The sequence below is a fragment of the Phocoena phocoena genome, chromosome 6 (genome assembly GCF_963924675.1).
Source record: "Phocoena phocoena chromosome 6, mPhoPho1.1, whole genome shotgun sequence".
NCBI lineage: Eukaryota > Metazoa > Chordata > Mammalia > Artiodactyla > Phocoenidae > Phocoena > Phocoena phocoena.
In genome coordinates, this window is record NC_089224.1 from 93,682,993 (window position 1) to 93,708,365 (window position 25,373).

The 25,373-nt window shown below is 34.0% G+C and overlaps 1 protein-coding gene across 1 annotated transcript in view; it reads right to left on the reverse strand.

The window, feature by feature from the left end:
• Nucleotides 1–25,373, reverse strand: part of SHOC1 (shortage in chiasmata 1) — an 89,229-nt gene that overhangs the window by 5,363 nt on the left and 58,493 nt on the right. Inside the window, exons 17-24 of the mRNA XM_065879404.1 lie at nt 20,722–20,794; nt 16,312–16,378; nt 14,144–14,322; nt 12,366–12,483; nt 11,062–11,173; nt 9,668–9,789; nt 5,454–5,547; nt 1,357–1,488 (exon numbers count right to left, since the gene is read on the reverse strand). Of these exons, the coding sequence (XP_065735476.1) occupies nt 1,357–1,488; nt 5,454–5,547; nt 9,668–9,789; nt 11,062–11,173; nt 12,366–12,483; nt 14,144–14,322; nt 16,312–16,378; nt 20,722–20,794 (897 nt within the window). The remainder of the gene's footprint in view (nt 1–1,356; nt 1,489–5,453; nt 5,548–9,667; nt 9,790–11,061; nt 11,174–12,365; nt 12,484–14,143; nt 14,323–16,311; nt 16,379–20,721; nt 20,795–25,373) is intronic.

Here is a 25,373-nt window from a genome sequence, read left to right on the forward strand (position 1 = left end):
GCATGTAAAAGTCCTGTGATTTAATATATATGACTATTTTATTTATTTGTTTTATAATTTTATTTTTTCCGTAGGTAAAATTCAAAAGGCACTAAAAGGTATACAGTGAAAAGTCCCATTCCTACTCCATTACCTCAGTTCTCTCTAGAGATAATCAATGTTATAATTTCTTGGTATCCTTCCAGAGATATTTTGTTCATTTACAAACAAATACATATAAATATTAATTTCCCCTTGTTTTACACAAATGGTAGTGTACTGCATGCTCTGCACTGCAACTTTCATGTTTCACTTAATATATTTTGAAGGTCACTCCAAGTTAGTACATAATGATCTTCATTATTCTTTTCTCATGGCTTCAGGATTTGAATATATTGAAAATAAAGGTAACAGAAACACTAGGTTGGTATGAAAGCCTGGAAATATTTATGCTTAAACAAAAGGAATTTCTAAAAATTAACTAATAACTATTTCATAACTCTACTTTCAATTATATAATTGAGTTACTGACAAATCACAGAATGATAGAATTTTGCTATTCTCATAATATACCTACTATTCTTGAATGCTGAAATGTAGGAATTAGAAAAATTATTATATTTTAAAAATATTAGACATTGAAGCCATTAGATCACCTTATAATAAGTTAGATTTGAAAGTTCATTATAAAAGATCCCATTAAAATAGTTCTATGAGGGACTTCCCTGGTACTGCAGTGGTTAAGAATCCGCCTGCCCTCAAATCAACTTCAAGATTTTAATGTACCTGTTTACCTTTTAACAGGCCAAGAGCTAAGGACGGTTTTTACATTTTTAAATGGTTGGGGGGGGGGAAAGACTATTTTGTGACATTTGAAAATTATATTGAAATCAGATTTCACTGTGACCAAATAAAGGTTCTTGGAAGAATCCGCCTGCCAATGCAGGGGACAGGGGTTTGAGCCCTGGTCTGGGAAGATCCCACATGCCACGGAGCAACTAAGCCTGCGAGCCACAACTACTGAAGCCCGCGTGCCTAGAGCCCATGCTCCGCAACAAAGAGAAGCCACTGCAATGAGAAGCCTGTGTGCCACAACAAAGAGTGGCCCCCGCTCGCTGCAACTAGAGAAAGCCCACATGCAGCAACGAAGACCCAACACAGCCAAAAGTAAATAAATTTATAAAAAAACAGTTCTATGAGATTGAAAAATACTCATAATTCTGGAAAACTGTCTAAATAAATGCTGTGCATTATGGCTATTGTTACATATATTCAGGCAAGCATGATAGAACAAGAAAATGCTACCAGAAAAAGAATTCAAGTACATGTATTTATATTTGCTTTGCAAATATCTAATTTATATATTAGGAAATAAACCTTAGATGGTGAGATTTCAAGCCAGGATTTATCCAACCATTCATGAGGATCCCTCTTCGAGTTCATTAAATTGTGGTCAGCAATTTGTCGAATTAGCAGTGCAGTCTCTTCCACTCCTGGGGCAATTAGAAGCTAAAATATATTTTTTACGTTAGATTATAGGAAATACTAGGAAACAAAATATATCACTCAAAAATTGTTTGCAATTAGGAGAAAAAAAACTCCAGAAGATTCTAATCTTTGTACACTATTTTAGATATAATTTACTAATTTATCTATGTGAAATCCAGGATGTTTTATTTGTGAGGATAAACAATTTACTTTCCTTCTTTAAATATGATATCCTTGTATTTTCTAATTTTTGGAACTAAATTGTTATTCTTCACTTCCATTTGGCATTTATTAATAAAGTCTTTTAAACATATTTGGTGTTTTATTTCATCTGTATTAGAAAAAAAGCAATTTGGATGTCACTAGCAATAATTAATATTTTGCTTTTTCTAGGTTAAACTTAAATAGTTCTCAAATAAAAATAAGAATTAAACAATAGTGCAAGATTTTTCAAAAACAAAGTTGAAAAATAAGGATATTTACAGATTAATTTGATGCTGTATTCAAAAAGAAGAATATGTCCTGATTTAGAGTATTCTTGGAATTGTTCATCCAATCTTGGCTTATTTGATGGTAAGATACCCCTGCCAAAAATGTGTGATGTGTGAGTGTGTTAAACTTAACTCTAAAAAGAATTTCTTAATATGTCCTACTTCCTGTCTGTCTCTTGTGTTTTCCTCCATGCCCTTCCCTCTTCTGAAATGCCAGCCTTTTCCTTCCCCTTTCATTTCTGTTTTTATCTTCTTCTTCGTCTTTTGGCTTTGGTTGAAGGAAAGATAGTTCATGGGTTAGCAGTTTAATGTGGATAGAGAACACTGCCCTAAACAATCACATCTTAAAAATATGAATATTCTGTCCCGTAGTGGAAATTTAAGAAACAAAGACTGTACAAACCTCACAAAATAATTATGACATTTTTTTTCTTCCACAAGAATAACAAATACGAAACTGCTAGCATATACCTGGGGGTATATGCATGCTAAAGAAGGATTTTCTTTTTATATGAAATATATAGAGTACACAGAAATACACTGTTTGATTCCAAATTTATTTTATTAAAAGTTTTAGATGTTTAGAGACGATTTGAGACTTTTATTTAAATATAATTTTTATTTTAAAGGGCATAATTTTATAATGGTAATGAATATTACCTTAACTTAAGGGTAAGTCTAGCTCATGGCTAGACTTTGGGAGATTCAAGAAACCCTGCTAACATTGTTTTCAAAAATTTACATATGTGTGTATCTATGCATTTTTCTGCAAAGAGAATTCATAAGAAATTTATAGAATTTTTTTTATATTAGAGTAAAATATGGCATGACACTACTAGCTGTATTTTCTTTTAGTTTAAGAAAATGTACTTAAATTTCTTAATATTCCCTTTATGGCTAGGCTCTCCAGATGCTTGGAAATAAAAGAATAATCCAACCTGATGGATTTTTTTGGCCTAAGAGGCCAAAAACCATATTACTAAATGTATTCTAAAATAATACGAGTCTAGGGAACCCCCTTTAATGTCATAAGGTCATCAAGTTAGGGGAATGGGAGACTTGAGTATTGGTGATACATTGATACAAGAATTAGAGCAAATTAATCATCTTGTTTCTCAAATTCCATGGAAAAGTGGACATACTTTTAAGATTATCATGTGAACTTGAAAAGCTTTTGGAGTAGTTAGATCCAGGTGGGAACAAACAATCCATTCCATTTCATTTGGAATGGATTGTGCCTGAGCAGTACCTCCTATTTCATCTCCAAATGCCTTGCTTGGAACATGTCCTCTGTGGATCATGTCACTGTACCTGAATAGGGTAACTTTCTGGTATCAGATACCCCATGTATAGATTTTTAAAATGATTTTCTAAAGCATATTTTGTATATGACTGCTTTCTATTAGCTGAAGAGAAAAGAGGCTGATTAAGTGGTAAAACCTCACTTGAATGAATAAATGAGACAAATTTATATTTATTTAGATAACTTTTCTAAGAATTTTACTTCTATGTTTAACATGCATCACAGGATCAAAATTATCTGGATTCTATTTCAAATAGATCATTTGTTGATTTTCTTAACAGGTTCTGCTTTCACTGCTTTCATTCTATTTAGTAGATGTTTGCTGAATATTTTTACTGTGTACAAAACACTGTGCTAGATGTTATAGCTTTTACAAAGAAAAGGGCCTAGTTCTCACCATCCAGGGTGGAGGATATATGAACAAACACCTCATATTATAATAAAGGTATAAAGCATTATTAGGAGGATGGGAGGAGAGATTCATCTTGAGAGAGTATAACTGGTGCAAATTTTTTAAAGGAGGTGGTATTTGAGCTGGGTAGAAAAAGTCAGAACTATGAAGTCTGGCAGTAAGGGGATGGGGAATAGTATTTCTGGGGGAAGACAGGACAGAATCAGATGGCTGAGAGGTGGGGGCATATTCAGGAAAAGGTGAGTAGAATGATGTTAAAGGAAGGATTACTAGGGGTCAAATCATGGAGGAGTTTGAATCCACCTGAGGTTAACTCTATTTTGATGAAGTAGGAAGCTACAGAAGGTCTTTTGAGCACAAAAATTCAATTCAACAACAAGTATTTATCAAGAGGCTACTATGTAGGCTCTGTGCTTGGTGCTAGGAAGACAAAAATGAAAAGCATGTTCCCTTTCTTGTATGCTTACAGTCTAGGGAGTGAAATATTCACAGCTGTATTTCAGAAATGTAATTGGTGTCAATATACATGATGCATGGGAGTGGGAAAAGAGTAGAAGTAAAGAAATTAATTAGAAAGTTACCTTAGAATGCCAAGTGAGAGGTGAAGGCCTGAATTTAGGGAAATAGCAATGGGGGTAGAAAGGAGAGGCATACTCTAGAGACACTGCAGAGTTAAAAGGAAGATTTAGCTACTGATTAGATTAGAATAGTGATGCCATAAACTAGGTGTAAAAAACTAACAGAAACTTTAATTAAAATAGAGTTGGGAGACCAGCAGGAGGAGCTCTCATGCCCTACCATGATAGTACAATTCAATAGGAAGAAAGACTTCCTCTTCTTTCCTAGCAAGAGCTCACCCAATAAGAGGCTGTCACAACTCAGCCAATGAAAAGCCACTATATGTCGAACTCTCAACTCCTCCAATGGACTCTTTGTTTACTATAACCCTCCCAACTTCCTTTTCCCCTCTTTAAAAGATTTCACCTCACCTTACTGTGCCCAGACTTGCATATGGCTTGCCATGGTTGCAGGCCCTGAGTTGCAATTCTTTGTTGATCCCGTATAAACCCATTTTTGCTGCATAAATAACTGGCAGTCTACTTGTTTTAGGTCAACATCAAGTTTGGGGGAGGATGAGAAGTTGTGTTTTGGATATGCAGAATTTGAGGTACCTGTGGGATATTCATGTGGGGATTTCCAGAAGAATTCTAGAATATAGGTGCAGACCTTAAGAAAAGTTAGAAAAATTTTAAAGATTTTCTTAAAGATGAAAGCTAAATTTGTGGGAATGTCTGAGTTTATCAAGGAAAGAATATAAAGTGATAATAGTAGAGGACTGAGTCCTGAATTTTGGGGAAATATATAAACTTCAGAGTGGGACATTGAAAAAAAGCCAATAAAGGAGACTGATTAGAGATCACCAAGATATTGCTCTATTCATATGTCATAAGATTTCCATTTTACAACAGATAAAAACAGTATGTCTCTCACAAGTGAACATTTTTGATCAAGGGATATTTATTTTTATTCATATCCTGACCTGTTTCAAAAAATCTAAGTAGTAATGAAGAGATAAAATATGAATTTAAATTCATTAAAGGCTTTTAGAGCCGAAATTTAAGTGGAAAGAATATTTGTTAATTTGAAACTGTTCTTTATATGGCTTTTAAGTGTTTTTTAGTTTACCCATTTAATGTTTCTTCTCACTGGGCAGTTGAGTTTCAGATTTCATAAATTTTGGCTTATGAAAAATACAAACAAACATATAGAAAAAGAATACCTTTACATCCAGTTCTTCTGATTTTAGCCCAGATGAAACCAAAGCTGCATAAATCAAAGCTAGGTGATGAAGTGTCTTTTCTGTAAGATAGTACCTAAAAAAAATTATATTATTATATTCTACTCATTTGATGTTTGACTATACTTATTAAAATTCATTTTATTTTTCACGTTTTATAAAGTTTTTAGAATAACCTGGCTAAAACAATGCTTGTGTGGCAGACTCTTTTTTTTTGTCCACTCAGCACTCTTTTGTAAGAACAGTTCCACTGCCATTCTTCAATAGTACCGTTAAATCTAGGAGATGCTGAGTGTGTGTGTGTGTGTGTGTGTGTGTGTGTGTAGAAAAGTTTAACTCATCCCTTTACTAGCCCCAGGGATGGCTATGTGACTGAAGCCTAGCCAACTACCTGGCCAAGGTATCAGGTTCAGATATGAACATATGACCAGAACCAGGATAACTAGAATCCTCCCTGGGTCTTTTCCCTGAACTGTTAGAAAAAACACTCTTTTAAATGATCATTATATGACGTGATAGAGGTGTTAACTAACACTAAGGTGGTAATTATATTACAGTATATAAATGTATCAAATCAACAGAGTGTACTCCTCGAACTTACACAATCTTATAACTCAGTTATATCTCAGTAATTTTAAAAAACACTGCTATTTCCCTGTCTGTAGTTATTAAGCACATCAGATGTGACTCGAGCTGTGGGTGGATATTCCTACTATCTTTATCCACTTTAAGTACTCCAAGCAACGAAAAAGAAATTTATTGGCTTATATTACTAAGGGGTCCAGGAGAAGACATTTTTGGACCCAGGGACTCAAACAATGTCATTGAGACAATGGCTCTCTTAATCTCTTTGCTCTTCCTTCCTCTGTTGGCTTCTTTCTCAGGTAAGCTCTTTTCAAAAGAGTGGCTGATAAGAGAGACACACTGTGCCTAAACTGTTCGTTCAAACGATGTGGTTTCTATTGAACACCTGCTTTCTTTTTGGAATCTAGAGTTTTGATTCGTGACTAGCTCTTAATAAAAGCCCTGGGCACTGAGTGTCTGGTGAGTTTCCCTGGTAGACAACATTTTACAAACGTTATCACAACTCGTTGCTGGGGAAGTTAAGCATGTTCTGTGTGACTCTCCTAGTAGAAGACTCTTGGAAGCTTCCTCCTAGTTTCCTCTGGACTTTGATCCATGCCCTTTCTCCCTTTGCTGAATTTGCTTTGAGTACAAGAATATTTTCAGCGCTGTGAATACTCCTAACAAATCATCAACTTGGGGTTGTCTTGGGGACTCCTGACACATTTCCTCAAACAGGAACTAATGGCATGAACTACTAAAGTAATTAAAAAATTTTATTTTGTATTTTCAATTCTCCTCATTTGGTCAGTTGATTAAGATACTTTAAAAATGTTCCAATGATCTAAAAATATGAAACTGAGATACCTAGAAGTCTGAAAAGAATTACATTTTATAATAATATATTATTGTGAATAAATGATAATTCTATCCTGAACACAAAACAATCTCAGAGTGTTACATAATTAATTTTTTTCATGAACATCTGGATAAAAATAAGTGTAAACCTCCTCTTATTATCTCTTGTACTTCAATTGTACCTCTAGGTGGATACCAATCTAAAAATAACTTTAAAAAATTTCACATCAATTATTTATCCAGAATACTTCCAAGTTCTTGATAAAGCTTAAAATGCTTTACAGCCTTTATTAATCTTCAAAATGAAGATTTTAGACCTGAATAATCTTTAAAAATATCTTTACTGGAGTATAATTGCTTTACAATGTTGTGTTAGTTTCTGTTGTACAACAAAGTGAATCAGCTATAAGTATACATATATCCCCATATCCCCTCCCTCTTGAGCCTCCCTCCCACCCTCCCTATCCCACCCCTCTAGGTGGTCACAAAGCATCGAGCTGATCTCCCTGTGCTATGCAGCAGCTTCCCACTAGCCATCAATTTTACATTTGGTAGTGTATATATGTCAGTGCTACTCTCTCACTTTGTCCCAGCTTTCCCATCCCCCTGTTAGAACTGAATAATTATTTTAATTTTTCAGTTCTGGTAGAAAGGAAAACTATGTTAAGTGACTACTAGAGGTTATTGTTAATAGAGGAAGGAATAAGAACCAAGTTGTTTGTATTCTTACATTCTAACTTACACTTATCCTGACATGATAATAATTTTATACAAAGAGCTTGGTACAGTAAGATAAACAAAAATGGAGTCAAACAAGAAAGTCAATAAAGGAAAAAAATCACACAGATAATGTAATGTTAAATAAGATAAGATATCTGTACCTTATCTAATAACTAAAGAATATTTTTGAAACTTCTACTATGATGTGGTATGTGTAATGCAGTATCGTAGAGAGCAAAAAAGTGAATAAGACTAGTGTGCAATTTAGTTGGAAAGATTCATTCATTCAATCAGAGTATTTGCCAAGCATCTATCAAGTGAAAGCAATGTGGTCATTGCTATAGGGCAAGTGCCCCAAAGTGATAATACAAAACAAAATACGATAGTATCAAAGATGAGGAAAAAACAGGGAGCTAAGGAGTTGGAAGGTTGGAAAGGTTACAACTAAATATCTGTTTATATGCAAGAGTGGGAGATACTGAAGAAACGTTGAATAGAAAAAGTAGATAGGTCCTGAAAAATAGGCACAATTTCACCAGATGGAATAGCTGGAGGAAGGAAGGAATATCGTAGGAAGAAGAGAACTGTATGAGCAAAAGTGGAAGTAGGAAAGCAAGGAGGATGTTTGCAAGCCAATGAGCAGAACTTTTGATTGAAATGGAAAGCAGTGAAAAGTAAGCCTGAAAATATAGGTTAGGATTATATGCCGAAGACTTTGAATATTAGGGTGAGTAGTCTGTATATATTCAGTAAATAACGGGGAAGTCAGTAAAGGTGTTTTATCAGAGTGAAATAATAAGAGACTAGTTTTAGGAATATTAATTGAGTGTATGATAGATTATGAAGAGTAATGTTGAGAGTCATCTGGAGGTGTGAAAACCATTTGTCATAATAGTCCACATAAAATAATGAGAAACTGAACTAAGATGTTGGTAACATAAATGGAGCGAGGGGAGAGATGAAAGTCCAGTGGTTGAATCTATAGGATTTGTTTTCCAGTCTTGATGACTAAAAGAAAGGCAATGGTCATAAATAGCTAAAGGGCAGAAAAGAGGAGATACAGTTTTGGAGGGAATAGTGAATAAAATGAACTCATACTATGTTAACTTTGAGAGCCGGTGGAATATCAGAGTGTAAATATTATATAGAAAATTAGAGATATTAGGTCAGGAAATTCAAAGAGAGACTGCAGCTGCAGATAGAAATATAATAATTATATGCAGAAAGATGACAATTGAAGCTAGGGGAGAGGATAAGATTTTTAATGGACAAAACAGAAGAAAAAAAGAGATTTCATATCTATCTGGAGACTGGGACAAGGAAGAAGAAGAGGTAAAGACAAGAAGTAGAGAGGTAGAAGATCAAAAACATTGAGGAGCCATGGAACTGAAGAGTTTCAAGGCAGAAAGCACTGACAATAGTCTTAAATACTTCAGAGCAGTGAAAGATAAAAATATTTTTGGATATGATCATAAGAAAGTCACAAATGATGAGTGACATCTGAGAGATAGAGATCAGAATAGAGATAGAGAGAAAAGCCAGATTGCAAAAAATAAAAGGAGAAAGTGAAAGCAGTACGTTCATAAAATTTAGAATGAGAGAAAGGAGAGACATGTAATGATAATTTGAGCCAGTGTCTTGGCCTGGATTTGGGGGGCAAATTTTCAGTTAAGCACATCAATGAAAGAAAGTATAGTAAGATGCTAGTTAGTTGGTATATCTAATAAAATTTTAGAGAGAAGTGATTTAAGAATGACATTTTTTAACAGACGAGTCCAGAATTAAAAATTAATAAAAAATGAAACACTCACAGCAGCAATTCTTAGTGAGGCAGAGGTGGGGAGCATGATTTGCACTGACTGTCCAGGGGAAATATATCATCTCCAAAATTCTGATTTGTTTTCCTATGGGCATGCCTTCACCTTGAGAATCCCTTACTTAAAGCAAACTAGATGAGCAAAAGGAAAATTTACATACCTACTTTTATTCAAAGAAGAAGATGGAATAACTTAAAAGATATATATGTGACTTTGGATGGAGACGTGTTTACTTACTCTGAGTTTAATGGTTTTTTGGCATATAAAATTATCCAACAATAGCTGTACTGGAATGATAATGCCATCAGTCTCATAATGATATTGTCTGATGCCTTCTCACAGTTTAATTCTTCTAGGTCCTACCAGAAAATAAATAAAATAAAAAGATTCACTAGGTTGACCAGTTGTTACAAAATTATTGTTGCCATATTTCTAGAATCTATGATATATAAATTATAACTTGAGAAGAAGCATGGGTATGGGTTCCCATTTTATGGAAAAATTAAAGTCACACTGGAAGTAGTAGGGGAAAAGCTACAGTAGTTGTAAAACGGTTAATGATAGACTCAGCAAGGGGGGTTCATGAATCTCCCAAAGTCCTAGACATGAAGCAAGCAGTCTACAGAGTGCTCCTATCTGGGCAGTTCTTTGTAGACAGGGATCTGGCTACTCTTAAGGACAAAAACCCATGGGATAATCTGCACTTAATGCTTACTTAAGGAAGATGAAAAATCAGCAGTTAATGGACTTATAGGCATGTCTTTCTAAGGATCTAGAACCTCTTTTTTCCTTTAACAATATTAATTTTTGATAGAGTGAATAATTCAAGAAGTATTTTATTCTAACAGTAAGTTATGTAAGCATGGATTAAAACAGTTTTCCCAAACAGGATTTCCCTCCCACAAATAACTGTTATTTAATAACCTTAAATATGCAAGATACAATATTCCATAAGAATCTTTCTAACAGAGCTTTTTTGTTTCTGTCATATAATTCTTATAGTATTAACATTTGCTTATCAAATCAGACTTCTACTTTACCATAATACGTGCCATTAATTTATACTCCATACCATCAAACTGCTTTCTGCTCTCCACTCCCACACTATTCAATTAATTTCTTTGTAATTTGTACTCCAATCAAGCAAACATATCAGGGAGATTCATACATCTTAAATTCTAAAATATATGGATTTTTGAAGAGATTTTCTCTCTCTTTTTAAAAACTGACTAATTTATAGGCAATCCCCACTTACTTTAGAGGAAATCCCGTATTACCAATTACAGATTAATATGTTACCTCCTTTTAAGAAACACAGTGGCTAGAATTTGATTTTTAAAGTTTTCAACACTATAATTATTCTATAAATGTATTTAAAAAAGGTCAATACATAACATTAAAGATACTATATTTGCTCTATCTTCTTAAAGTACGTTAAAAATTACAAGGCATTGAAAAAGCTTGGTAATAGCCATTTTCCATGGTGATGATTTTAGCACTTATGGCCCATTTGCAAAGTTTTGGAAGAAATCATGAGTAGATTATAGTTAAGCTCTCTAAAGCTAATAGATTACATGGTTACACATGTATTTTAATATATTTGATTTATATTTTTTATTGTATAGTTTTACCTGCAAAATTATGGTGGTGTCCTCATCAATTGTCACCACTACATAATGCTCTGTACCTCCAAAGAGTTTCAATGACTCACTGCAGCATCTCTCCACCAATGTGATATTATACCTGTAAAATATAATATTTTGGGGTGACAGATGGCTAAGAAAAATTCTTTAAGAAAAACTGTATTGTCCTCCTCCATATTAAATTATTTGAACTACTGTTCAAGTTTCATACCTCAATTTATTCTACTTAAGAAATTTGAGGAATGAAGTTATGAATTATTCTGTTTATGACAAATTAGTTGAGATATGTGTTGCCTTAGGTATTTTGCTAAATATTATTGTACATGATACTATTATAAATGTCTTTCTTTTGTTTGTTTGTTTTTTGGGTTTGTTTTTTTTTGCCCGCACCCACGTGGCTTGTGGGATTTTAGTTCCCCCACCAGGGACTGAACCTGGGCCCCCGGCAGTGAGAGTGTGGAGTCCTAACCACTGGACTGCCAGGGAATTCCCCTATTATAAATGTCTTGACCAATTTATTCTGGTTCTGTAAGAAATAATTCATGAAATTAAAACATTGTGTTATGAGACTAAAACATTCTGCATTTATCAGAATTTGCTTTTTTCTCCTGAAAAGTTGCCTAGATTTAAACTATCTTTTATAAGCTCACAGTTTTCTGTGAATGCCCCACAGCCTTAAGATATAAAAACAAAAGTATGGAAAATAGATCTGCATTTTAATGAAGGTCACAGCATAATTACCCTTCCTTGATATATAGCCCAATGTCTAACCTTCCTGTGACAACTTGTATGCTATGATAGTGTTTTAGATCATTTAAAAATGCTCCGTGTTGGTATGATGTTAGAACTAAAGGTCTAAAAACTTGATAATTCATTTAGAACTTCATAATCTTGCTTCCTAGTCAGTATTTAAAGTCCTCTAAATAAGAATACTCATTCTCAATAATATCAATGACCCAAAAACATGACCATGTAATTCACAGAAAACCCCCCCACATAAAATCCTCATATTTGCTGGTAACAAAAGAAATGCAATTAAAAATGAATTGAAATAATAATTAACTATTTTTCTCCACAAAATTGATATATAACCAAAAAAAGACAATATTCAATAATTATGATGGTGTACTATAGGGAGAGAAGTATAAGTTGACATAAACTCTATGGAAAACTATTCCTATGTGATATAATTCCAGGCTTGAATCAGAAAGAAATAGTGCCACATATATAGCATAATATTTAGCCAATTAGGGTATATACATCTTTCCTAAGTTATGAAGTCAATAACTTACTTGGTTTCTAACAACTGAAGTATTTCTGGAGTATTAAGAAGTCCTTCAGATGCAAAAAACACATATGGAATCTGAATTTCCAAAAGAAAACCACCAAAACTATCCAGCAAGGTGCTTCCTAAATATGAAAAAATTTATAAATATTTCTTTTTTCTCATCCCTCGGTTCTTTCTCTTTTTACTAAACATGAGAATAACAGGTGTATGCTTAAGGAGTAGTTTAAAAATAAAACATATTCATTGTAAAAATATGAATTCAGAATAAAGAAAGGTCTGAAGAATAAAATTAAAATCATGTTATTCTACTCCTAGAAATAATAGTTAATAGAATTTATTAAAACTACTATATACTAAAAACAGAGTTTAACACATACTTCCACACTTTCTTCTGTATGTTTGCTTGTCTATACTTACACATGTACATTCACTTGAAAAAATAAGGAAAAGAAAAAACAGGATCATACTCTACCTGAATGTTAATATCTGCTTTATTCAATTAGTACATATTGGACATTTCCTGTGTAAATATATATACTGATTTACATCAAAATTTAAAATTATGCACAATAATCCATAGGGAATGCTACAGATCAATAGGAAAAAGATCATATACCTCAACAAATAAGTGGACAAAGGACATAAACTGGCCATTTATAAAAGAATGGCTATACAAGATCAATTCACTTATGAAATGGTATGGATAATCAAAGAAATGCAATAACACAACTATAAAATATTATTTGCCTCTAATCCTTTCAAAAATTTAAAAGATTAATAATACCTACTTGTAGTAAAAATATGAGGGAAAGGATTCTCTCACACTTTCCATGTAAATATAAATTGGGATAGAATTTCTGGAAAGCTATTGGCAATATATAAATGTGTGTATACCTTTGAACCAGCAATTCATTTTACCCTGGAAGTTTTACTTCTTACAACAAGTACATAAAGATATATAAGATATATAAACTACTATAAATCTTGTGGTATAATAGTAGAAAATTGAAGCATTATAAATGACCCAAATAAGGAATTGGTTGAATAAATTCAGTTTAAAGATGAATGTTTACCTTTTATCCTTTCTTGAACCCATGTTTTAATTATTTAATGAAGTTAATGCTTAAATCTCTGTATCAAAGATTCCAAAGTAATAATTATGGTTGTATTTTTAGAATTGAGTTGGAATGTCTCAGAATTCAAACTTCCTACTCATACTTGAGGTGGATGGAAAGTGACTTATGGCAAGTTTTGAATGAGAGATGCACTGGGACTAAAAATATACAGGACTTTTAATTTAATGGATCTGAGAACTCACAACCTTAGTCATGTGAAGCGTTACTGAGAAATACAAAGAAACCAAATGCTATGCAAAGTGGTTTAGACTCTTTGCCAAGCATTTGTGCGTAATTTTTTGTTGTGTATTAAAAGTTCTCTGTGTCAGTCAACATACTATGACATATTTTTCCCTAAAATTCAATAAAAATATTGTTGCATAGAAGTCAGTTAAGATTAGATATAATTATAATTTAATTGTGCTATTATAAGTAAAATTTAGAAGCTAAACGGATGAAGACAAATAGAATCAGTAAAGGCTATTTTACGAAAGAGGCAAGAGATAGTTAAAGGTCTTGCTCAAGGTCACACAATTGGTGGTGAGGTTAGAGCTTGAACTCAAGTCTTCTAATGCTATAGTTTATTCTCTTTCCATAGATCAGAAATAGAAAGCAGCAAATTTTCATGCTAATGGAACAAAAAAGGAATTTTAGTTTATATCCTTACTCTTTAAAACTGTGTCTGGAAGAATCACTTTAAAGGCCAAGTAAGGAATATTCAATTTTTCACAATGTTCAGCCCAACAAGAGTTTTCTACAAAATTGTATTCCACCACAAAAGAGAAATTACTCCAGGGGAAATCTGCTCCAATATATTGATTGTGTACAACTGCACAGAAACTTGTACTGAAGACAAAAGAAAGCCAAGAAAATAGAATTAGTCTTGTGTCATTATACACTTGGAATGCTAAAAGATGACTGTTTTGGCTATTTTATTCTTCTCTAATCTATGCCTACTTATCTTGGAAGGACACTGGCATATTTTCTGTTGACTTGTTTTCCAATTGTGCTAATCTCTTTTTATCTTTCTTTTTGATGGTCATACTTAAAAAAAACAAACAAACCAGGATATAAAAAAACTGTGGACTATTTCACATCCTCATATGCAAGGGACCCTATTTTTTTTTTTTTTTTTTTTTTGAAGTTGGAGAGTTACCTTTATTTTTATTTATTTATTTATTTTTTTAAACATCTTTATTGGGGTATAATTGCTTTACAATGGTGTGTTAGTTTCTGCTTTACAACAAAGTGAATCAGCTATACATATACATATGTTCCCATATGTCTTCCCTCTTGCGTCTCCCTCCCTCCCACTCTCCCCATCCCACCCTTCCAGGCTGTCACAAAGCACCGAGCTAATATCCCTGTGCCTTGCGGCTGCTTCCCCCCAGCTATCTACCTTACTACGTTTGTTAGTGTGTATATGAGGGACCCTATTTTATTACCTGAGTCTTATCAGTAATACACAAATCACCATGAGAAATCAACCTCATTTTCTTATAAATATGAGATTTTAATCTTTCAGAATCTATATAGTAGAATATTACCTGATTACTTTGTTTTTTATTTATTTATTTATTATTTATTTATTTTGGCTGTATTGGGTCTTCATCGCTGCGTGTGGGCTTTTTCCAGTTGTGACGAGTGGAGGCTACTCTTCGTTGCAGTGCGTGGGCTTCTCATTGCGGTGGCTCCTCTTGTTGTGGTGCATGGGCTCTAGGTGCACAGGCTTCAGTAGGTGTGGCACCCGGGCTCTAGAGCACAGGCTCAGTAGTTGTGGGGCACAGGCTTAGTTGCTCCGCGGCATGTGGGATCTTCCCAGACCAGAGCTTGAACCCGTGCCCCCTACATTGATAGGCGGATTCTTAACCACTGTGCCACCAGGGAAGTCCCTTCCTGATGACTTTGAAATGGCTTTTTTTTCCTCAATGGGCTTCATAAGTGATTTAACAACAAAAAGATGGGTACTTAAATATCGTTAAGTTTATCTTTCCCATCTTCGAATTTCATATAACATAGAATTTACTATAATTAAAATTCTCTACTGCTGCTTTCTATCTAGAAATAATTTCTACATAAAATAAGGCAAAATGAAAACATTTTTAGACAAGCCAACACTAACTTTATTATTAGCAGGCTCTCACTGAAAGAATTTCTAAGTGATGTACTACAAGAAGAAGGAAACTCAAAAGGAATGAAGAAAATATAAGAAACAATGCTGAGCAAAAACACTGGTTAGAAACAAGTGTAAGTCTAAATAGGTACTACTTGTACTGACACTAACAATAACAATGATAAAATGGAGATATTAAAGAAAGATTGAACTAAAATTCTGGACGACAATAATACATAATACACAAGGCAATAAACTTAGTTAAAGCATTTTTCAGGAAGAGAGTGGAGACATTGATTAATTTCAGGTTTTATTAAACCTTTTTTGGGACTTCCCTGGTGGTCCAGTGGTTAAGAATCTGCCTTCCAATGCAGGGGACATCGGTTCAATCCCTGGTTGGGGAACTAGGATCCCACATGCCGCAGGGCAATTAAGGCTGTGCGCCGCAACTACTGAGCTTGTGCGCTCTGATGCTCACATACTGCAACTAGAGAAGTCCACACGCCTCAACGAAAAGACCCGCATGTCACAATGAAGATCCCATGTGCTGCAACTACTATTGTATTCCACCACAAAAGAGCTGACGCAGACAAATAAGTAAATAAATAAAATTTTTAAAATAGGCTAAAAAAAACTTTAAAAAGTTAAGTTCTAGGAGAAACTGCACTTTTCCCATGGAACTGGTATGTCTCCTCCCCAGAGATGAACAAATATGTTTTTACCCATTTAAAACACCTTTGGATTCCAGAAAATCTTTTTTGTTCGAATGTAAGACAGTCAGTGTCAAACCTGTTGGAAAAAAGAGTAATACAAAAAGTTTTTTTCAATATTTTGTTCATATATATTTTTAGGTGTGTCATATATTTCACTACCATAGAAATGAATTAAAGATCTGTGAACAAGGATTATTTTTCTAAGTCTAGGGAATCAGAAAGTTTGAGCCATGGGCACTGTTTCTGGTGTGTATGTATGTTGGGTGTATATAAGCCTGGAAATTCTGAATTTATTATGTAAAATAATAAAATAGATCAAAAACTTAATGTTAAAATAACTAAATACTCACCAATTCTGTGCAGTTCATTTTATTTTGCTAAAAATTACGGTAGATTTTACCTTTTTTCTAGCCAAAAATTTAAGTACATAACTAAACAGCAAGAGACTATACATTTCAGTGCAGTAGGAATTTTTTTTTCCTTTCTCCTTGCTGTATAAGAAAAAGAAGACTTCCTGGACACTACCTGTTTCATAGATTCACTCCTGCTTCTCAATTATAATTTAAATTACTTATATTATTTATGTTATATTTTAAACCAAATATAATAAACTTAAAAATTTTATTATACCCACATATACAGTTTATTTTTGGTACACATAATTGATTTAAGAGTAGCTAATTCTAGTAAAAATAAATTCTATACTCTATTAGTGAACTTTTGTCAGCTGTAGAGTTCCCAAAAGTGTGATGTAATAATGGCAGAGTAATGTTTAATAATTTCATGTTTACTTGATATGACAGTAGTTTTGGTGATAATAAGAATGGAGTTAGTAGTATTTCTCTTTTATAATTTATGAGGTCATATTATTTAAAACCTAATCTCCTTAAGTGGTTTGTACTAGCTTTGATCCCAAAGCAGATTACTTGCTGAGCACATTACTGGGATCTTTCAAACACGTGGAACGATGGAACCACATCTTTATTTTCTAACACTAGACACAAAGAAAAGGCCTAGCTTCTAGATACAGAGGATAGTTGCCAGTTACAAACAGAGTAAAAACATTTTTCAGTATAGAGAGTCAATATTTTTGTGTCAGCAGACCTTGTTGAAACAAAACAATAAGAGTAGTAATGATATAATCCCAAATGTCAAGAGAAATAGGAATGTTCAGCATGAAGCCTACATAAGAACCAATATATATACAGCAATAATTTGCCACTATATCTTACATGACATCAAAGGAAAATGTGTCTCATTAAGTAGGTTTAAGTATTCTTTTCTGGGGGCAGGAATATTTCCTCAGCTTCTTCACAAAAATATACCTTTGGTTATCCACATCCCTTTGTCTTATTAATATTTTAAAATTTATTTTTTAGAATTTTTATTGGAGTATAGCTGATTTACAATGTTGTGTTAGTTTCAGGTGTACAGCAATCAGTTATACATATACATATATCCCCCTTTGTTTTATAATGCTAACATTGGTCAGCGCAATATACACTACTATGTATAAAATAGGTAACTAATGAGAACCTGCTGTATAGCACAGGGAACTCTACTCAGTGCTCTTTGGTGACCTAAATGGGAAGGAAATCCAAAAAAGAGAGGATATATGTATACATATAGCTGATTCACTTTGCAATACAGCAGAAACTAACACAACATTGCAACTATACCCCAATTAAAAAAAAAAAAAGTTTCCAGTTACCCTGATTGTCTAGACAACTGTGGCAGCTTCAGCTCCTCAATTGTTAAGTATTGCTCTAGCATTTTGGTACTAGTAAGGATCTTGTGATTTGGTAAATATGAATTTATCTTCCCAGGACTGGAAAACTGAACGAAATAATAAGATCCAAGCTTGAAGATTTGGACTCTAGCACATGATAACATTGTCAAGAAATAGCACTGTATAAGGCTCTGCTTAAAAGAGCTTTCCATTCTCACATTACTATTGATATGTTTTAATAGTTTACTAACTTCACAGAGTAGCAGATATTTGTCACATACTTGCATATTTCAGTTAAATCTTTCTCACTAGTCTTAGTCTAAGTAGGATATATAGGGAGGTATTCATTAGCTTATTCATTTATTCAATAAATCTTTATGATGTGCCTTCCATGTTCCAGGCATTTTTGTGGGTGCTGGAGATACAAATCAGGGCATGGTCATTACCTTCCAGAAGCTGAAATTTTAGTGAGGAAAACAGACAAGATAATCAGTTATTATACCCCAGGATGGTAAGAAGTGTCTTAGAAGGATGCACATAATACCCTGAGAGTAGAGAGGGAAAGTATTTAAATCAAGGTTTCCTAAACAAATGTTTTAACTAATTTTTAAAGGATGTGTAGGAGTTAGCTTCCTAAAGAAGAGAGAAGAGCATTATGATAGCAGGAACAGGAAGGGTAAAGGCATGGAGATAGGAGACAGCAAGATAAATAGTTTGGTAGGGTTAGAGCCAAGAAATATTTTGGGAGATGACAAAAGATGCAGTTCATAGAGGGAAGAGAATAAATAAAGGTTGACACAGGTTGAGGGTGATATTTTATTTTATATTTTTAAGACTGGAAGGCTTAAAGATTAAGAGAAAGAGTCATTAGAGAAGAAGGCTGGCTGGGAAATAACTGATGGAACAAACTGTTTGAGACTGCATGAAGAGATGGGATCCACAGCACAAGTGATAGATTGGTTCTCAAAGGGTGGAGATTCACCTCCTCTGTAGAGAAAGGAGGAAAGATAAAACAATAGAAGAAATAAATATAAGTTTGTAGATGGTGGGGAAGATGAAACTGAGGAGGATTATTACTGGACTAAAGGATGTTAGAAGGCATAATTCCCTTCTCAAAATGAGGGGACGAGTGGCATGGTACGGGTTTATGGTACAGCCATTAGTATGATAGGAATGGGAACTAAGAACATATAGAAAGATTGTTAAGAATTATTAAAAGCCCTTATAAGTTCAGAGAACCTTTGTAGTGGTACCAATCTATCTGATTTTCTCCAGTAATGCCCAGCAGCTCAGGTGTAGGAATAGAGAGATTAAATCTTGATCGATTGAGGGTTGAAGTTTAAATGGAAGGTATCAATACAATAGAAGAACAAGACTGATTAAAGTGATGGCCATCCCCAATTCTGGAAGGAGAAAAAAATGAAAAAAGGAGTTGACAATTTATCAATCTCTAGAATGCTGAAGATCATGAAAGAGCTAGATGTAGCTGTAGACAGAGAACAATGTATCAGAGTTTAAAGTTTAGAGGCAGGACAGTTCTGTATTATCACAAGGTCGATAGCAAAGTGAAGGAGTGAATATCATATTTGTTGTGAAGGCCAACGAAACTAAAAGGTCAGGCTATTGAATGAGTCATTCACATTAAAGACACCTAGGATAATGGCAGGACCAGGAATAAAGAGAGTACCATGAATCAGGTGCAAAACTGTCCATGGATGATTGTGGGGTAGTAGAGAATGACATGGCAATATGGCATAGCCAAAGGATGAAGGAATAAAGTTTTGGAAAGGATAATGGAAAGCAAGAAATGGCCTTCTCATCCCTATACATAGAGAGAGAAAATTATCAGCTTCTATATGAAAGGGATACAGGGGAAGCATTATCATCTAGGGAAAGTTGGGTTTCACTTAAGACAAGGAGATGAAGAAGGAGAAAAGTTTACATCTTAGCAATGGGTTCCACAGCACAAGGTGGAAAGGGTTGGCAGAGGGGGCAGTAGTGGGTAGAAGAGTTGAAAAATGACCCTGGAACAAAAGAGACTTAGGTTCAAATCCTGATTCCCTCACTTACTACCTGTGATTTTGGCGTGATACATCACTTTGAATTTTAGTTTCTTCATTTGTAAAAACTGACTTAATAAAACCTATTCATAGAGTTGTAAGTAGTCCATAATATTAGCGATTAGTAGACAATAAAAGGTGTCAATTGGTAATAATAATTAACAGTAATGATAATGTACATATAAGTACATTATAGTATATTTATATTGCAGACTAATATAGTCCACATTGATTTAAAAACTGATTAGATCCCACTGAATTATATATTTTTATTTTTTTATTTTTATTTATTTTTATTTTATTTTTTTTTGCGGTACGCGGGCCTCTCACCGTTGTGGCCTCTCCCGCCGCGGAGCACAGGCTCCGGACGCGCAGGCTCAGCGGCCATGGCTCACGGGCCCAGCAGCTCCGCGGCATGTGGGATCCTCCCGGACCGGGGCACGAACCCGTGTCCCCTGCATCAGCAGGCAGACTCTCAACCACTGCGCCACCAGGGAAGCCCTATATATTTTTAAAGTATGAATTTTATGGTGTGTTAATCATATCTTAATTAAAAACTTGGTTAGATCAGTACATTTTTATATATTCAAGCATTTGTTATCAAATGAAGCATAATTTAAAACTCCCTACCTTCTATTTTGTTAAGGATTTTAATGAGTAAATGTTTTTCACCATCTGAATCCATTCTTATTATAATCAGCACCTGTTCAAAAATAAGAATTTCATATACATGTATATCTGAATGATTATTCTTTTTCATATTCTTTTACTACAGTGACAAAAATAACAAACTTAATTGGTTACATGAAACTAATGACAATAAGGTGGCAAAGTAAATATTTGTGTTGCAGAAGATATCAGTGCTTGAACACAAAGGAATAAATTCTGGTAAGATCAAATATTAATGAGGAAAGTATTTTGGAGTAGGGCATTCTTAGTATTCCTCAAGAATTCCAATATAGGTGACTATATATAAGTTGTCTCTGCCTGTACTGTAAGTGTTAAATTTAACCCAGGCAGGTTTGAATTGCTGGAGAAAACCAATGATTTGCTGCTATACTTTCCTACTTACCATTACAGTTTTGGGGGTGTGCAGGGTGGAGATAACAAATCAACCATAGGTTGTTTCCGTATCTTGGCTATTGTAAATAATGCTGCATGAACATAAGGGTGTATCTTTTCAAACTAGCGTTTTTGTATTCTTCGGTCAAATACCCAGAAGTGGGGTAGATGGTTCATATGGGAGTTCCATTCTTAATTTTTTGAGGCATCTCTATACTGTTTTCCATAGTGGCTGCACCAACTTATGTTCCCAACAACAGTGTATGAGGGTTCCCTTTTCTCCAAATCCTCACCAATATTTATTAGTGATGTGATATCTCATTGTGGTTTTGATTTGCATTTCCCTAACAATTAGTGATGTTGAACATCTCTTCATGTGCCTACTGGCCATCTGTATGTCTTTTTTGGGAAAATGTCTATGAAGCTCCTCTGCCCATTTTTAAATTTTTTTGTAGTTGTTGTTGAGTAGTATGAGTTCTTTATATATTTTGGATATTAACACCTTATTGAATATAATAATTTGCAAATATCTTCTATTTAATAAGTTGTCTCTTCATTTTGATGATGATTTTCTTTGCTGTGCAGAAGCTTTTTAGTTTGATGTAGTCCCATTTGTTTATTTTTGCTTTTGTTTCCCTTGCCTGAGGAGACATAACCAGAAAGATATTGCTCAGACTGATGTCAAAGAGTATACTGTCTATGTTTTATCGTTTCAGGTCTTACATTCCAATCCTTAATCCACTTTGAGTTGATTTATGTGTATGGTGTGAGACAGTGGTCTACTTCTTTTTTTTGTATGTGGCTGTCCAGTTTTCCCAACACCATTTATTGAAGAGACTATCCTTTCTCTATTGTTTCTTCTTTGTTCCTTTGTTGTAAATTAATTGTCCATATATGTGTGGGTTTATTTCTGGGCTCTCAATTCTGTTCCACTGATCTATGTATCTGTTTTTCTGCCAATACCATGCTCTTTTGATTACTATAGCTTTGTAATGTAGTTTGAAATCAGGGACTGTGGTGCCTCCAGCTTTGTTCTTTTTTCTCAGGATTGCTTTGGCTAGTTATGGTCTTTTGTGGTTCCATATAAATTTTAGGATTTTTTGTTCTATTTCTGTGGAAAAATGTCCTTGGGATTTTGATAGGGATTGCATCGAATACGTAGATTGTTTTAGGTAATATGGACATTTCAACAATGTTAATTCTTCCAATCCATGAGCATGGAATATCTTTCCATTTATTTGCATCTTTCATTTCCTTCAACATCTTATAGTTTTCAGTGTACAGGTTTTTCACCTCCTTGGTTAAATTTATTCCTAGGTATTTTTTGTTCTTTTTGTTGTGATTGTAAATGGGATTGTTTTCTTAATTTCTCTTTCTGCTAGCTCATTTTTAGCATATAGAAATGCAATAGATTTTTTTTTTTTTTGCGCTACGCTGGCCTCTCACTTTTGTGGCCTCTCCCGTTGCAAAGTGCAGGCTCTGGACGCGCAGGCTCAGCGGCCATGGCTCACAGGCCTAGCCGCTCTGCGGCATGTGGGATCTTCCCGGACCGGGGCACGAACCCATGTCCCCTGCATCAGCAGGTGGACTCTCAACCACTGTGCCACCAGGGAAGCCCACAATAGATTTTTATATGTTGATTTTGTACCCTGCAACTTTACTGTATTTGTTTTGTTATTTCTCATAGTTTTTTGGTGGAGTCTTTAGGGTTTTCTACACGTAAAATCATGTAGCAACAGTGACAGTTTTACTTTTTCCTTTCCAATTTGGATGCATTTTATTTCTTTTTCTACCTAATTGCTCTGGCTATAATTTCTAATACTATATTGAATAATAGTGGTGAGAGTGGGCATCCTTGTCTTGTTCCTGATTTTAGAGGGACAGTTTTCAGCTTTTCACCATTGAGTATGATGTTAGCTGTGGGTTTGTCATATACGGCCTCTATCATGCTGAGATACACTCCTTCTACACCCATTTCACTGAGAGTTTTTTTTTTTTTATCATAAATAGGTGTTGCATCTAGTCAAATGCTTTTTCTGCATCTATTGAGATGACCATGTTTTTTATCTTTCATTTTGCTAAGGTGGTTTGAGAATATTGAACCATCTTTGCATCCCTGGAATAAATCCTACTTGATAATGCTATATGAACGTTTTAATGTATTGTATTTGGTTTGCTAATATTTTGTTCAGGATTTTTGCATCTATATTCATCAGAGATATTGGTCAGTAATGTATATTTTTTTGTATTGTTTTTGTCTGGACTTGGTATCAGGGTAATGCTGGCCTTGTAAAATGAGTTAGAAAGTGCTCCCTCCTCTTCAATATTTTGGAAGAGTTTGAGAAGGATGGATATTAATTCTTCTTTGAATGTTCGGTAGAATTCACTTGTGAAGCCATCTGATTCTGGGCTTTTGTTTTTTAGGAGGTTTTTTTTCATTACTGTTTTAATCTCTTTACTAGAAATTGGTCTATTCAATTTTTCCATTTCTTCATAATTCAGTCTTGGAAGGTTACATGATTCTAAGAATTTCTTCATTTCTTCTAGGTTGTCCACTTTGTCAGAATATTCTCTTACAATCTTTGTATTTTTGTGGTATCCATTGTTATTTTTCTCCTTTATTTTCTAATTTTATTTATCAGAGCCTTCTCTTTTTTTTCTTAGTGAGTCTAGTTAGTTTGTCATTTTTGTTTACCTTTTCAAAGAACCAACTCTTAGTTTCGCTGATCTCTTCTATTGTCTTTTTAGTCTCTATTTTATTTATTTTTGCTCTCATCTTTATTATTTCCTTCCTTCTATTGACTTTGGGCTTCATTTTTTTTTTCTAGTTCCTTTAGGTGTAAGGTTAGATGATTTATTTGAGACTTTCTTGAGATAGGCTTGTATTGATATAAACTTCCCTCTTAGTACTGCTTTTGCTGCATCCCATAGATTTTGGTATATCGTATTTTCATTTTCATTTGTCTTAAGGTATTTTAAAAATTCTCCTTTGATTTCTTCATTGACCCAATAGTTGCTCAGTAGCATGTTGTTCAGTCTCCACATATCTGTGATATTTTCAGCTATCTTCTTATAGTCTCATAGTGTTGTGGTCGGAAAAGATGCTTGATATGATTTCAATCTTCTTAAATTTATTGAGACTTGTTTTGTGTCCCAACATACAGTTTACCCCTGAGAAAGTTCCATGTGTGCTTGAGAAGAACGTGTATTTTGTTGCATTTGGATGGAATGTCCTATACCAATCTATCAAATCCATCCAGTTTAATGTTTCATTTAAGACCACTGTTTCCTTGTTGACTTTCTGTCTGGATGATCTATCTATTAATGTAAGTGGGGTGTTAAAGTCACCTCCTATTATTGTGCTGCATCAATTTCTCCCTTTAGGTCTGTTAATAATTGCTTTATATATTTTGGTGCTCCTATGTTAGATGCATAGATATTACTATTATGTCTCTTTTTGTTGTTTGTTTTACTATTATGTCTTTTTGATTAATTATCCCCTTCATCAGAATATAATGTCCTTTCTTGTCTCTTGTTACCTTTTTGGCTTAACGTGTATTTTGTCTGATATGAGTATGGCTACATCTGCTTTCTTTTGGCTGTCGTTTGTTTGGAGTATCATCTTCTATCACTTCACTTTGAGCCTATGTTTGTCTTTAGAGCTGAAGCGAGTCTCCCAGAGGCAGCATATAGTTGGCTCTTGTTTTTTAATCCATCCAGTCACTTTGTGTCTTTTGATTGGTGAATCCAATCCAATTACACTTAGGGTGATTATTGATAGATGAGTACTGAGTACTGCCATTCTATATTTTGTTTTCTTGTTGTTCTATATCTCCATTGTTTCCTTTTCCTGTGTTTCTGTCTGCCATTTTGGTTTGGTAGTTTTCTATGATGTTTTTCTCAGTTTCCTCTTTTTTTATGTTTTGTGTCTCTGTTTTAGATTTATGCTTGGTGGTTACCAAGAGGTTTGTGTGAAATGTATCATAGATAAAGTAGTCCTTTTTCTGCTGATAGCGTCTTATCTTCATTTGCCTATATGGGTTCCTTTCTTTTCCTCTTCCCCTTTTATGTTTTTCTTGTCTCAAATTATCCCTTTTTATATTACATTTGTTATCAAATTGAAGTGGCTATTGTTTTTTTCCCGATATTTCTCCCTTTAACTTTTATGTTGTAATAAAGTATTTAAAAACCTATTCTGATACAGAGTTGCAATTTTCTGA